This window comes from Pipistrellus hanaki (assembly GCF_964339955.1).
Source record: "Pipistrellus hanaki genome assembly, chromosome: 3".
Classification (NCBI taxonomy): Eukaryota; Metazoa; Chordata; class Mammalia; order Chiroptera; family Vespertilionidae; genus Pipistrellus; species Pipistrellus hanaki.
Window position 1 is genome coordinate 66909590 of NC_140505.1, and position 15908 is coordinate 66925497.

The following is a 15908-nucleotide window of genomic DNA, read 5'->3' on the forward strand; positions in this document are numbered from 1 at the left end:
CCTTCATATAGCTTGTTTCAGGGATACTGGTTTTAAAGTGAGTTACATGATGAGAAGTAAGTGTGTTTGTGTGTGTGTGTGTGTGTGTGTGTGTGCCCTCTCAAAGGACTATTCAGTGTGAGGGAGGTATGTGGAGCTGGTTTCTCTTGGTCCTGGACTTACTGAGGGGCCCTTAAACATGCAGTTTAGGCTTACTAAATCAGAGTCTTGGGAAACTGAGGCCCTATAGTCTACTGTTACAAAGATAATCTTGGTGTGTTTTTGTGTGACCATTACCCAGCTGGTCTAGAGGGTCCAGTTTATGAAAATTGGTTCTGAGTCAGGTGAGTTCAGAAGCTTTAATCTTGTTGGGTTTCCTCTTGTTGGTAATTTCTTATAATGTCACAGTAAATTCAATGGAATTGCAGCAGCCAAAAACTATTTTTTAAATATTACCATGTATTTGGCTCTGATGATAGTTACCCAAGCCTGTAGTTGCGGCTGTTATGTACTTGATAATACATTGGACAGATCCTTTGTTTCCTAGTTCAAATGTGCTAACCAACGAAAGACAATGTAAAACTTGCTAAAAATCTTGGCTACAGTTTGGATCCTTTTTCTTTGCCTGGTTATCCCAGGTTAATGCTTTGTGTTAATTTATTTGGTCTTTGTTACGTACTTGTAAACTTTTACTTGTAAACTAGTAGGTGTAAGTGGGACTGTTTCTTCACACCCCTTCATATTTACAGCATTTAGCACAGTGCTTTGAAAGCTCTAGATCTATTTTTGACAGCATGTACTATTTTCAATAAAGGTTTTGATGGAATATAGAGATCTGTGTTCTGTGTTTTTGCCTCTTTTTTCAGATCCTATGTTCTTTAGAAGAAAAAAAAAATCCATACAGACTTTCTCTCTTTTTCAGTTCCAGAGTGCTCCTCTGGACCATTCCTCTTAGGAACCATCATTAGTAGAAAACATATCTCTATGTGGTACTCCTTACTTTTTAGGGAGAAAATAGAATTTTCAAGTAGAGAAACACAATGGAAACAGAAGGTGAGTTTTTGGCTCTAAAATGTTAGGGCTAGGGCAAGAGCCCTAATGTGCTTTCATACCACACACAATTACCAGTGGTCCTGTGTTCAGAACTGATTACATTTTGATATCCCCATTTTATACTATCTGATAAAGCAACACTAGCACCAGGTAATGTAATAAAGGTCACAAAGTCACTTTGTGTGACTGTTTAATGTCTAAAACTATATGCTTTTAACTTGTTTTGGTCAAATAATCACCCTAAAAAGTTGCTATCAAATTGCTACTATTTTAAAAAAGTGTTTCTATTTGTTTTCACTTAATAGTCAATTTTGTGTTTCAATTTTCTCCTTGCAATGGCTATCAGCAAATGCTACTTCTGAACTGGATTGATGCATGCAGTTGCTATTTTCCCAACCAGAAGTAAAGAGCATGACTGGTAGCTGTAAAACAGAAACACTTCATTTTCTAAGGACCTTGGTTAGCCCGATATCTAAACAGTACCTCAAGTACCAGTATGAAGGAAATGACTTTTTATAAAAAGTGTTTTCTTCTATGTTTTAGTGAAAGCTTCTTGAAAAAACATTTTTTAATTGATTTTTTAGAGAGAGAGGAAGTGAGAGGGATAGAGAGAGGGAGAAACATAAATGATAGAGAAATGTCATTGATCTGCTGCCTCCTGCATGCCCACAGGGCATATGCCCTGACAGGAATCTAAGGTGACCTATTGGTTACTGGGTCAGTGCTCAACCCCTGAGCTACCTGCTGGGCTTTTCTTTTTTTTTAATTTAAGGATTTCACCCCTGTAGTTTTGTGGTTACACAAAGCCAAAGCCCCACAGAATTATCTGAGGACTCTATGTCAATCATCCACTTCCTCCACTGTCTAGAAGTCTATGATTTAAACAAGTTGAACCTTGAATGTAAATTTGATAATAAACTTGAATGAGTTAATATTAACATTCAGACATCCCACAAAGGGTACCATTTAGTATAACCTTTATATCTTTAATTAAGTATTTAGTGTTTCTCGGGCAACTCAATTTGGGATTTGGGAATATTTCATTTGTGTAAGTAGATGTTTTTGTTGTGGCATACTATTCTATATAGGATTTCAGCTTTATACTTTTTATTTGGCCTTGTGTTTTAACCAATTGGCTACCCAGAGTGCTATTATCAGAAGTTGGCTATGTTCATTTTGTCAGAGAACCTTGAAATGACCCTTTTCTGGTGTGATGAGAGTCATGATTGGGTGTTACCTCTGGATGGAGAATAAAATAATGGTTCACCAAGTACAATGGGCTGGAAATCTTTCTTGGCAAGAACCACACAGACAGCAGACAGTTAGAGGAAGGGGCCCCCACACAGTCTTGCCATGTTCCTTTTTCTGTGGACTTGGGTTAGAATTGGGTTTAATTCTAATAATGGTTTCTAGGGTGAGACTGGAGCCCTAAGTGCCTCAGAAATTTTAGTCCTGTCCTGGATTACCCTCACTCTTAAGAACTTTTGTGCACGCTTATTAATTTGACAGAATTAAATACTAACTCCAGTGTTATTACTACTTTTTTCCTAATTTAACAGACCATTCAGTCTGGAACCCAGTGGAGTGGCTAATGTTGAATGGTGTCATCATTTATTTAGCTGCATTCTCTTTGGTGTACACAAAGCTCATTCTGGGTCCCTCAAGCTGTTTCCTCTGTACCAGACGAAGGACCATCTTGGTGAAAGACAGAAGAGAATCTAGGATAATGATTCATACTGTAACAGTTTTTAACCTGGGTCATCATTGAGGTAGATTCTTACAAAATAGTACATCTGATTTCCTACTTGGGAAAATGTACTTGATCCATTTTCTGCCCTGTTAATGATCTAATGCCATAATGAGTAAGAGGAAGGAAAATTGGAAATTGATTCTAGCTACTGAGAGACAAAATCTTTCCCGACTCAGGAATTTATAAAACTTAGATTTGTATCTGCCGCTTCCCTACTCCCCCACTTGTGAATTCCACTTTGCAGGAAACTAATTTATTCCTTTCCTAAAGTGGCCTTATGTTTGTCTAGCAAGGAAATCATCAAAAGGGTTCTCAAAGAAGCTAGCAATGAAATTGGAAGTGCTTACTGTCACCACTAGTGATAAATCAAACTGATGTTAAAGATGCAAATACTTGTTCTAGTATTCTCCTCTTTGTTTCTAGAATTGTTTAAGTTAATTAAGCCAGCAAAGTACTTCATTAACTACTGTGTTGCATGTTAATGGTAGATTTAAAGTTTCACTGTTTTATAATGTGAACGAATTTCTGGAAATTATATTTAAATCTTTATTGTGTTCTAAGTTCATATACTTAATGGTAATTAATATTGTTAATTGGGAGAATATATTAATTGTACCACAGTTAGATTTCTAGTTTGGTGTACAAATGCAATAACTTTTAGGAAACGTTTGGTGCTACCACATTCAGGGAAACTTTTGCCCACGTTCTCAAGAAAGTGATTAAAACAATATATAATGCATTTTTATTAGACTATCAGGAATTTAATTACATTCAACTTAGCATTGTAGAATTTTAAATGTACTCTATTAGCTAAAAATTTAAAAAGCTGTTACAAATTACTGATACGATTGGTTTCTTTCATTTGCAGCATTTAAATATTAGGACATTGACAGATGACATGGTAAGGTTCTTAACGTTTCCTTGTGAATTTTAACTATGTGATGTCGATAGCATGCTGTGCTAACACCTTTGACATTGCTAAAAACTGCATGTTTTGGAAATGTACTTTGTTATGGTGCTAAATAAGAGACAGAACTGGTAAAATGTATTAAATTGTTGCTTTTAAATAGTAAAAGGGACTAGTTGATATGTTAATTTGTAATTAAACAAGTTTTTTAAGCTGTTAGTCAACCTTAAATCATTTAAATCACCTCTAGTACTTCAAAAAGAGGTAAAAAAAAAAAAAAGCTAAAGACATATCTGCTTTTCAGAAATATATAGTTGCTAAATAAAATAGACCAGACTGAATACCATATGTGTAATTTTTAAAAATTTTACTTATAAGAGAACCAAGAAATCTTAGTATATGTTATGCATGTTGAAAATAATAGAACTTCTTATAAGTAATTAACATGTCATAGCACCCATATAGATTCTTGTATATTGGGGGACAAAGCATTTCATTCTACTGACCAAGTTTCAAATTCAAATTTACCTTTTATCAAATATGAAACAGAGTACTTAAAACATAGTGGGCACTCAGAAATTGTTTAGCATCCCTGGTAATCTAGAGTAGCATTTTAGACACTTACCTTCTTAGGGTAAGATGGTGTACAAATATGAAAGAGTTATACTAGTCGATCTTGACATGCAGACTTAAAAAATTGAATTATATTGTTCTGTTTTATTCCTCTGTATTGTATATAAGAAGAGGTATTTATGTAAACTTTTCAGGATGACATTTATTTCTCATATAACAGTATTTAGAAAATGGTAGCAATGTGGAGCACTTATGCAGATGATGTATGTAATTTCGTACCCTGGGAGGTTGATATTGTCCTCATTCTTCCACTGAGTGCACTGAGGCTGACAGGTTAAGTTGGTAGCTCTCTCAAGTATGCACATCTGGTAAGTGGTGCAGCTGTGGCTTGAATCTTGTTCCACACAGCTCCACATATATACACTTACTCTGTTGATTTAGTTTTCAAATGGCTTAAGGCCAATAAACCATCTGCAATGTTTATGTTCGAGTTTTTATGAGAATACTAGAAGCCTGATGCACAAAGATTCATGCCAGAATGGGCCTTCCTTTCCCTGGCTGCCAGCATTGCATTTACTCTGGCTGGAGTCACTTTTCTGGAGCCGCCTTTCCACCTTCCCACACTGCCCAGAGGCCCGGAGCAGCTGGTGGTGGTGCAGAACACCTGCATCATCACCATGGCGATGACACAAGAGTCAACACAGTCTCTTCAATAAATGGTGTTGGGAAAATTGGACAGATACATGGGGAAAAAAGAGATGCAAATCAAAACGACAATATAGTACCATCTCACACCTGTCAGAATGGCTATCACCAACAAATTAATAAATGACAAGTGTTGGTGAGGATGCGGAGAAAAAGGAACCCTTGTGCACTGCTGATGGGAATGCAGACTGGTGTAGCCACTGTGGAGAACAGTATGGAGTTTCCTCAAAAAACTAAAAATGGAACTCCCATTTGACCCAGTGATTCCACTTCTAGGAATATATCCCAAGAAGCTAGAAACCCTAATCAGTAAGGATATATGCACCCCGGTGTTCCTAGTAGCACAATTTACCATAGCTAAGATTTGGAGACAGCCTAAGTGCCCATCAGCAAATGAGTGGATTAGAAAACTGTGGTATATCTACACAGTGGAATACTATGCTGCTGTAAAAAGGGAATTCCTACCGTTTGCAACAGTGTGGATGGAAATGGAGAGCATTGTGCTAAGTGAAATAAGCCAGTCAGAGAAAGATAAATATCACATGATCTCACTCATCTGTGGGAAATAACAACATAAATTGATGAACAAAAACCGATCTAGAGACAGAGAAGCATCGATCAGACTGTCAAACCCTCAGAGGGAAGGTAGGGGATGGTGGGGGTAAAGGGGAGAGATCAACCAAAAGACTTGTATGCATGCCTATAAGCCTAACCAATGGACACAATCAACAAGGTTGAGGGCATGACTGGGGGTTGGGGGGAGGGTTTGGGAAGGCAACAGGGGGATGAGGACACATGAAAAAATGAGTCACTGTTTTGATAACCTGTGTGGTATTGTGGTTTCCTTGGCTATGTGCCCGATTGGTCCAGGTCAAGCTTCCCAGATATGGAGTCTTACTTTTGCCCAGGGTAGAGAATCTTTGACAAGAAACATCTGTCTGTCTTTCTGATCACCACCTGTCTGGGTCTCTGACTTGTTATCTTGCCCCTGCCTTCACCTTAGATGTGCACATGACCATCTCTCTTGGATTGCTTGTTGACCTCCTTCACATGGACTCACTGGCTGAACTGCTGTCTCTCCAGCTCTCCCTGTTGTTTTCTTCTGACCTTGTGCGTTAGTCTGGCTCTTGAGTCTAGGAAAGGATGGGCAGATAGTCTAGTGTGGGCGTTGGACCCATTGTTATGGAGCTTAGAGAATTAGTATGACCATGCTTAACAGGAAACACTGATAGTAAGGTTTTTCTAACTCACTGTTGATTGATGCAGTGTGGATGGAAAGAGCATTGGATTTGGAATCAAAAGACTAATTGAAAGACAGAATTTCAACACTTTTTAGCTCTGTGACCTTGATAAATCAATTATGTATTTGCTTATTTTAAAGAATGACTAATTATACCTTCTCCTCATAGAGTTTTGGTATGTTTCACATAAGCCCAAGTAGGTTGAACTATTGCATTTAGTTCTGTGCTTTTTTAATCCCTTTAGAATATTTCCTGATGGATAGAGAGGTGTGGTGTTTCGTATCTGCTATTGAGGCTTACAGCATATGTATATAAACGAGGCATGTGACCCTGCGGCCGAGAGTTTGACATGCTTGAAGATCTATGCAGAGCTGTGAGGAGGGCCAGAGAGCTGGTATTTTGAGGGCTCTTTAAACTATTTCTGGTGAGTTAGAACTCAGGAAATCGTTTGCCATTGATTAATGCTTTGATGTATGCTAGCTTTATGTTTTCTAATTAAAGGTTGCCACCTCCACAGCATACACATTGCACACGTGCTTTTAATTTAGAACCTCTTAGTGTGGATAGCCTTCTTGGATAGAAATTGAGAGAAGGAATTGAAGAGTGGTGCCTGCTGTAGTCATGTGTTGAATAACAGGGTTTTAGAAACACTAAATAGAAACATCCTGGGAAGCATTAATGTTAAAAACCCATTTCTTTCAGTTGCTTCGTTAAAGGCCTGCAAAAGTACTTCACCTACTAAGCTTATTTCTTCAGTTACTATCAGAATTTAATTTCACAGAACACTGTTTGTTTAAAAGAATGAAGTAATACTGTAACATTCAGGTCCCAAGGCAGTTTTAAACAGTGTTCTTTCTATGCTATCTGAGCATTCACCACGTTTAAAGTGCAGTGCAAGGTGCAAAGGTAATGTAAAGTTGAAAAAAATCTTTGAGTTTACCACTCTCCATTGTTTTAATTGGGTTGAAAAGAAAGCTTTCCTTGTAGAGACAAAAAGTGAGTAGGACAGTGAGGGGAGACACTTTTTAAAAGGTAAACTGGGAGAAAATGAATGTGGATACCACAGTGCTGACTTCTCCATCTCTGTGTGCACTGAGTATTTTAGGAGTTGTTTGCCATGCTTTTTTCTTCCCTGTCCTTCACAATCATTTGTTGGAAGTACAGTGTTCCTACTGATAATCTCTTATTTTTTCCCATGGACTTCAGCATTGCTATCGTAATCCCTTGTTTTGCTTGCCAGCAGAGGTTTTCAAACTTTGATGAGGCCCCATAGTAAGGAATACATTTTATTTTGTAGCCCGGTACACACACACATACACATTCTCTCTCAGTTGAAACATGTTTTAAGAAACAGTATTTAACATTTGTAAGCATAATAAACTGTGATCCTTTCCTTTTTGATTTTTTCCATTCCACTAAAAACCCAAGACAACTAAAAAAGTGATCCATTCCAGTCCATTAATTTCATTACCCACATGGTTCAAAACTGTAGCTAGAAAATCAGACGTTGGCTTATATAACAACTAGAGGAAGTTCTGAGATCTTGGTCATTTGCCTTTCAAGGAATTTTCCACATTTGTGTTGTTGAATTATAAGTTGTTTGTAACATTTTTTTTATCCTTTAAGTGTAGGATCTGTGTTGATCTCCGATTCCAATTCTGGTATTGATAATTTGAGCCTCTCTTTTCTCCCCCTGATTAGTATGATTTGGCAGGGGTGGGGAACCTTTTTTTCTGCCCCAGGCCATTTGAATATTTATAACCTCATTCTTGGGCCATACAAAATTATCAACTTAACAATTAGCCTACTATATTTGGTCAAACATTTAATTCACTCACACCTAATGCCTTGGCGCAGGGCCAGAGCATATGAAGGCCTGTGGGCCGGATGTTTTCCATCCCTGGACTAGAGGTTTGTTAATTTTATTGATCTTTTGAAAGAACCAGCTTTGGTTTCAGACATTTTCTGTATAGTGCTTTTATTTTATGTTTACTATTTCCTACCTCTTCTTTGTTCCTGTTTCTGGTTTCTTTTTCTTTTTTTTTTTTTTTTTAAATATATTTTATTGATTTTATACAGAGAGGGAGGGAGAGAGATAGAGAGTTAGAAACATCGATGAGAGAGAGTCATCGATCAGGTGCCTCTTGCACACCCCCTACTGGGGATATGCCCGCAACCAAGGTACATGCCCTTGACAGGAATCAAACCCGGGACCATTCAGTCCCCAAGCCGACGCTCTATCCATTGAGGCAAACCGGTCCCGGCTGTTTCTGGTTTCTTAAGGTGGAAACTTAAATAATTGATTTGAGACTCTTGTTTTCTTGTATTTTTTTAGAGTCTTGTTTTCTAATACAGGAATTTTATGCTCTAATTTTTTCTCAGAGAGCCTACTGCATCATTTTCTGAATATTCAAAATACTTTCTGATTTCTTGTGGATATTTTTTTCCCCTTGGCCCATTGGTTATTTAGGTATATATTGTTTAATTTTTAAGTATTTGAGGAGTTTCTGATATCTTTCTGTTACTGATTTGTAATTTAATTCCTTTGGCAAGAGATCATAGTTTGTGTGATTTCAGTCCTTTTCAATTTTGAATCTTGCCTTCTGTCTGAGAATGTGGTTTATCTTGGTGAATGTTCCATGTGCACTGTGTTTGTTAAAACTGATCTGTCAATAGTAACTAGGTCAAGTTGGTTGGTAGTGTTGTTTACATCTTATATATTTTTGATTTTCTGCCTGCATGTTCTGACAATTATTGAAAGGGAAGTGTTGAAGTGTCCAAATATAATTTAGGATTTTAAAATTGTCTTTTCACTTCTATTTAGCTTTTTTGCATCATTTTTGGAAGCATTCCAATAAAGTGATTATGCATTTAGGACTGTTATGAATCCTTTATTATTATGAAACTAGAGGCCTGGTCCATGAAATTTGTATGGGTAGGATCCGTAGGCCTGGCTTATGGGGCCTTTCTTCCCCTGGCTGCCAGCTGCCTGCTGGGTCCTTCCTTTGTTCTGTGCGGCTCCCTGGTGGTCAGTGCATGTCATAGTGAGTGGCCGAACTCTTGGTCAGTTGAATTCCCCAGAGCTGTGGTCAGCAAACTGCAGTTCATGAACCACATGAGGCTCTTTGGCACTTCCACAAAATACCATGGCCTGGGCGAGTCTATTTTGAAGAAGTGGTGTTGGAAGAAGTTTAAGTTTTAAAAATTTGGCTCTCAAAAGAAATTTCGTTGTACTGTTTATATTTGGTTCTGTTGACTAATGAGTTTGCCTACCACTGCACTAGGGGACAATTTGCATATTAGCTTTTAATAATATAGGATGACTGTGTTTCTCCTGTAATATTCATTGATTTTTAGTCTTTGGAAATTTACTGGATTCTCTGTTCAGTTTGATCCAGTTGTCTTCTTCCTGTTTTGAAAAATGAAGATTTCTTGGCCTGCTATACTAGGCCATTAGTTTCATATCCGTCTGACCTTTCCTTTTTCTCTCTCTGTGTGGTTTTCCTTTGTTATCAAACTATTGTGGTTTCTCAGGTTTCTTTTCTAAAGCCACAGCCCTCCTCTGTATATAATCACCTTTGTCTAAACTCTATGACCTTTTTCTCAAGTTGAGATATCAGTGTATTAGCCTCTGAATACCTTCATATAGATGTCTAATCTGTTCTTGAAATTTTACGTACCCCAAATTAAACCCTTCACTTTTTTTTGTTTTTATTCCTATATTCTCTTATAAGGTAGCTTCACCCTTCTAATGTTTCTTTCTTTCTTTCTTTTTTTTTTTTTAAATATATTTTATTGATTTTGTACAGAGAGGAAGGGAGAGAGATAGAGAGTTAGAAACATCGATGAGAGAGAGTCATCGATCAGCCGCCTCTTGCACACCCCCTACTGGGGATGTGCCCGCAACCACGGTACATACCCTTGACCGGAATCGAACCTGGGACCCCTCAATCCCCAAGCCGACGCTCTATCCATTGAGCCAAACCGGTCTCGGCCTAATGTTTCTTTCTAATCATTTCTTGGATATTTTCTTCTCTGAACTCCTTCTATTAGAGCACTATTTCTTTTATTATCTCCTGTCAGGACTCACAACTTCCTATTGCTCTCTATAACCAACCTCCTGCACAGCAAACAGAATGATCTGCCTAAATTGCATTTCTCACCATATTTTACCCTATTTGAAACTGCTTAATTGAACCCATTATGTGTAGGTCAAGCCCAAGCTCTTTAACATCGCATCTAAGGCCTCTATGGTAGGAGCCTGCTTCTCTGATTTGATATACATTTCTTAGTCAACATGCAGGAAACTTCCAGGGAATAGAAAGATATGTAAGTTGTTAGAGAATTTACTTAGAGATTGAGAAAATATAGCTTTGGAGGAAGATGTGTGAAGTGGTAGTAAGGATCATGCAATTATTAGCTGTGTGCTAAGTACAATTCCGAATATTAGCATTATAAGCACATTTAATTGTTTGAGTAAGCCTGTGAGTAGGCATCATGATTTCAGAGAGATAGAAACATAAATAATGAGAGAGAATCATTGATCAGCACTACCCTCCCCCCCCCACACACTGGGAATCGAGCCCACAACCTGGGCATGTGCCGGGAATCAAACTGTGATCTCCTTGTTCATAGGTCGAACTCCTGGTTCATAGGTTGACCCAGCCACTGAGCCATGCTGTCTAGGCATTATTCCTGTTTTTAGAGATGGAAAAACTGAGGCAAGAAAGAGGTTAAGTAACTTGTTTAAAGTCATGGGGCAGTCAGGGAGCTCTGGCAGATGACCCCAGAGAATATGATCATTAACAAGCGAGTTATACTGCCACCTGAGTGCCGTCTCTTTCTCCACCAAGAGTGCCAGTGTAAAATCTCAGTGTATGTCTCATTATTTTCTCTTTCTTCCTTAAAGCCATCTATCTGAGACTTCTGACCTTTAAACTGACAAGGAAAATTTATATCAGAGCTATTGGTCTTTTTTTAAAGGCATTTTTATTGATTTCAGAGAGGAAGGGAGAGATGAGAAAGAATCATTGATTGGTTGTTTTCTGCACACCCCACCCTGGGGACGAGCCTGCAACTTGGGCATGTGCCCTGACTAGGAATTGAACCGTGACCTCCTGGTTCATGGGTCAATGCTCAACCACTGAGCCATGCCAGCTGGGTCAGAGCCGTTGGTCTTAATCCTGAGAGAATTATAATTGTAAACATATTGTATCTACAAAATTATAGACGTATTGTATCTAGAAAGTTTTCTGTGATAAGCAATGAACTAAGAAATGAGTTGTTTTGAATATTTCTAGTGAATAAAACTCAGAAAGGTTTATGCCAAAGGAATAGTGATGTATGTAACTGAGATGGCAACAGGTAAAGATATGAGATTATTTAAATTGTATGGACATAGAAAGACTGGATGGAAACTATTTATAGATCTCACAACTGCGATCTGCTTCCAGATAAGGGTATAGGCTTTCCTGGTTCCCCTTAAAGTTCCCTATGGGGATTGGGGTCCCAGAGCCACTGAGGGTGTCACCCCCGGTCTGGGCGTGGGTTCTGGTGAATGCTTTCAGCAGTTTTTACCATCCTCTATGGGTCTCTTGACTCACTCAGTATAACCAGCCGCTACCAGAAAACTCCAGCACGCTCCAGCACGCTCCCGGGTGTTCTCTGTGAGGCTGATTCACTCAAAGAGGAGTTCTCCAAATGAATAAAACTACAAGACTGCTTTTGTCTGCTGGCAGACTGTTCCTTTACCTAGGTGTGATATGTTTTGTAGGATATGCTAGTATACTAAATCAGACATCATATGTATTAAAAAGAAAAGAAAATTATTTTAATGAAAGAAAATTTGTGATTTTGATTATATGAGCATATTCCTACCTTCCAAGTTAGTTAATAAAACAAAATCATTAACTTTAAAAGTGAGCTCAATTTAAAAGAATTATTTAAAACTAGAGGCCCTGTGTAGGAAATTCATGCACTGCGGGGTAGGGGGGTAAGGGGGGAAAGGGGAGAGTCCCTCAGCCCGGTCTGCCCCCTCTCACAGCCCGGGAGTCCTCAGGGGATGTCCTATTGATGGCTTAGGCCTGCTCCCCATGGGCTGATCAGGGGAAGGCACCACGCCTATTACCCCGCTGCTGCTGCTGCTGCTGCTGCTGCTGCTGCTGCTGCTACTGCCACTGCCATCCATGGTGGTTGCGAGGCCTGAGCCCTGGCCTCGAGCCACAGGGGCTCACAGCTGCCAGGGCTCACAGCTGCCTGAGCTCACGGCTGCTGTGAGCCCTGGACCTTGCAGCTGCTGTGGCTTTATCTGAATGGACATCTGGAAGAAGTCTGCCCTAATTAGCATATTGCCCTTTTATTAGTACAGATAATTTCTTATTGGCCTAATACAGTGGTCGGAATACTGGTTTGCCACTTTGTTGACTAATGAGTTTGCCGACCACTGCTAGGGAAAAACAGTTAAAAAACATTTTAATAATGTACTAATGTCTTTAACCTTAAGTCAAAACTTCTGGGTAAGGGTAATGCCTTACGCAGTGGTTGGCAAAGTCATTAGTCAACAAAGCGGCAAACCTCAGTGGCTCTCGAGCCACAGTTTACCGACCACTGGCCTAGTAGGATATAAAGCTTTTATTTTGCATTTTTAAAATGAATTTATTATATTTTTCTTGGTAAATTAAAAGCAATGATACTATTTTCCACAAATTTTTCTATAAAACTCTAGACTCAAAATATACTCTTTCTTGTGTGTAAAATAGAAATACCAGTATGGACTGGGGCAAGGAAATACATGTGGTAAAATATACCAAAACAAGTTTTATAAAATTTAAACCATTCACTAAGTCAGGTGGGCCTTTCTGAGCCCATTACTATGAGTTAATTAAAGCTTCCTGTACTTACGTTTTCAGTAGTAACACTTAAGTACTATCTTAGGGTCTTTAAATATTTATGAAATAGTTTAGAGAGCTCCTCCTCAAATCAGTACAAATTTGGGAATAAGATCAAGAGCTCTCAGTGTTGAATATACTAAGATGTAGTAGGGTATTCAGACTTGTTTATTCATCCTTTTATCCATTCATTCATTAAACATTTATTGAGTACCTAGTATCATAGGAATACAATGACGAATAAGACTGCCTCTTCCTTCTGGGAACAGTGGGGAAACAGATGTGTACATAATCACTATATGTTTTCATGCAGTGCGATAGGAGATGGAACAGTAGCATAGGAGGTTCAGTGGAAGTCGTGCCATCAACTTTAATCTTGGGGAAGACTTCATGGAGAAGGTGATTTCAGCTGAGTTTTGAAGGAGGAGTTGGAATCCAGGCTGGCAGGATTTGTAGTAACTTTGTACTGTAATAATTTTACTTCCTGGATGTCGACTGAATGGATTCCTAGTGAAAGTGTCAGGTTGGCAAGTAGAAAGCAATTTTTGATATCTTTGGATATTTTCACGAGTGAGTACTGTTGTCTGTCTTTCAAAAATAAAGTGTGACAGTCATTTCCAAAGCTACTTTACAAATTCTAAGTATAGATAACTGTAATATCTGAATATATGCAATTATCATACTTTGAATAGATGTGGGTAGATAGAAATTAAATGTTTTTTGAATGTTACATTCTTTTAAAATGATTTTGTGCTCCTTTCCTTTGAGTGAGGTTTTTCTTACTATCTTACTCTATGGTTTTACATTACAGAAATTCATGCTTATTTTTAGTATAACAGGCTGCTCTTTGATCAGTGTTGAAAGAGTCTTGGTTTTCTTATTGAATATGTAAAGGCCACAACCCCTGGCATTCTTCCTGATATTGTTGAGAAGGATTTGGAAGGCAAGAAGCAGTGGCTTGTGTCCCAGCTATGGAAGATAGAAAGCTATTTATAAATTTATTCACTTAATATTAATAAAAGACATACTACATATTTAGGACTATGCTAAGTTCTAGAAGTGATTTAGTGAATAAAATAACAATTCCTTGTATCAGGGATTTATACCCTAGTTGAGTAAAGTTCTATGATATGAGGCAATTTCAGAGTAGTATACATACTATTCTGTAAGTAATCTCTAGATCTGGAGGATCTAACTCAGTTTTGAGTAGTCAGGAAGGATCCTACATGAAATGTAGTTCAAACTGAGAGCTGAAGATTGAATTGAAATTCACCAGATTAAGTGGGTGGGATATGAGTTGTGGGTGTGGATAAGTTTTAGGCACATGAAATAGCATTGGCACACTTAGGAGACTTTAGGCTGCTCATTGCATCTAGAATCTAGATGCAATGAGCAGCCTAAAGTCTCCTAAGTGTTCTAGATCATTGAGTGTAAGGGTGGTGGAATGGTGAAGAGGTTGTCTGGAGAGGAAGTAAGGCTCAGGTTACAGTGGATCTTTGAGCCATGGTAAGATATTTGAATGTCATCCTCTTAGTAATGGGGGTGCAAAGGTTGAAGGGTTTGAAGCACAGGAATGTGGGACATGATTGTATTTACATTTCAGATAAAAATGATGTCAGTGTAGAGAACAGCTCCAGGGAAGGTAGCGTAGAGGGGAGGGGCAGTGAAGATTTGAAGGCAATTTAGGAGGTTGTAGCAGTGGCCTGAACCAGGGTAGGTGACAATAGGTACAGAGAAGTTGAATAAGATATAGTCTACATGGTTTAATGATTTATGTTTCCTTATTAATTTTCATTAGTTATTTACAATTCAACTCAATTTTATGCTGACCCAAGTCAACATCAGAAGTCATACTTAATTGATATCATCAACAAGCACCTAGAGGCTCCCACTTTTTCTTCTAATCTCACATTATCTCTCAACCTCCAGGCCTCCTAAAGCCTCCTACTTTGCCCTTTGTATCTCAGAGCCTGTCATTTTGAATTCATGTTTCCCTTCTTGCTCTGTGGAAACATAGATGTTCTTTGAAGGTTTTACTTTTCTGGTATCTTCTTCCTTCAAAATCTTCCAGCTCTTTTTAAACATTTCTGTGCATTTTTCCTAGTTGGTCTTAACTGTAGGTTTTCTTGTCTCTCCCACTGATTCATTGAAGGCATTAGAACTTGAGTTACTTTGGTCTTTTCCATCACTATTTCTGGTACTATTCCATATCTGCCTCCTAAGGGTTCTTGACCTGGGTTTCATGGACAACCAAAGGCTTTGTGGTAGAATTTATGATGCCCTTGAATCCTTGAACTTGAATAGGAGAATATTAAATTTTTATTTTCATTAACCATTAAATGAAATTTAGTATTTTTAAAACTTATGAATAAAAGTTTTACACCATAGGATTTGGCCTATTACTTTATCAACATAGAAATCACATATATTTTCAAAATATTGTAGTTATTGAAGATATTTCAAAATATGGTTTATATACAACACTATCGAAATTATACTTTGTTATTTCTTGTTATGAACTGTATTTGTGAAGATGAATATATATTACAATTAGTTTTTAGTATTTTCATAACCCCATTTTATTTGTTTTTCTTTATATTTGTATATGCTTTAGGCTAGGGGTGTCGAACTCAATCAGAGAAGGGGCCAAAATCTAAAATCCAGCCTAAATCGCGGGCCAAATGGTTTACTGAACAGTCATAAACTGACAATGTCATAAACTGACAGCAGAGTGCAGTGATGACAGCGCGGTGTGGGCCACATTGCAAGGCCTGGCCGGCCGGATTTGGCCCGCGGGCCTTGTGTTTGACACA

At 38.1% G+C, this 15908-nt stretch overlaps 1 protein-coding gene across 3 annotated transcripts in view; it reads left to right on the forward strand.

The window, feature by feature from the left end:
- Positions 1-15908, forward strand: part of DIAPH3 (diaphanous related formin 3) — a 479703-nt gene that overhangs the window by 23724 nt on the left and 440071 nt on the right. For 2 of the 3 annotated variants that reach the window (XM_084876736.1, XM_084876738.1), the window contains exon 2: positions 3651-3683. The exons of the other annotated variant lie outside the window; for it this stretch is intronic. In XM_084876736.1, the coding sequence (XP_084732862.1) occupies positions 3651-3683 (33 nt within the window). The remainder of the gene's footprint in view (positions 1-3650; positions 3684-15908) is intronic. 3 annotated transcript variants of the gene reach the window in all.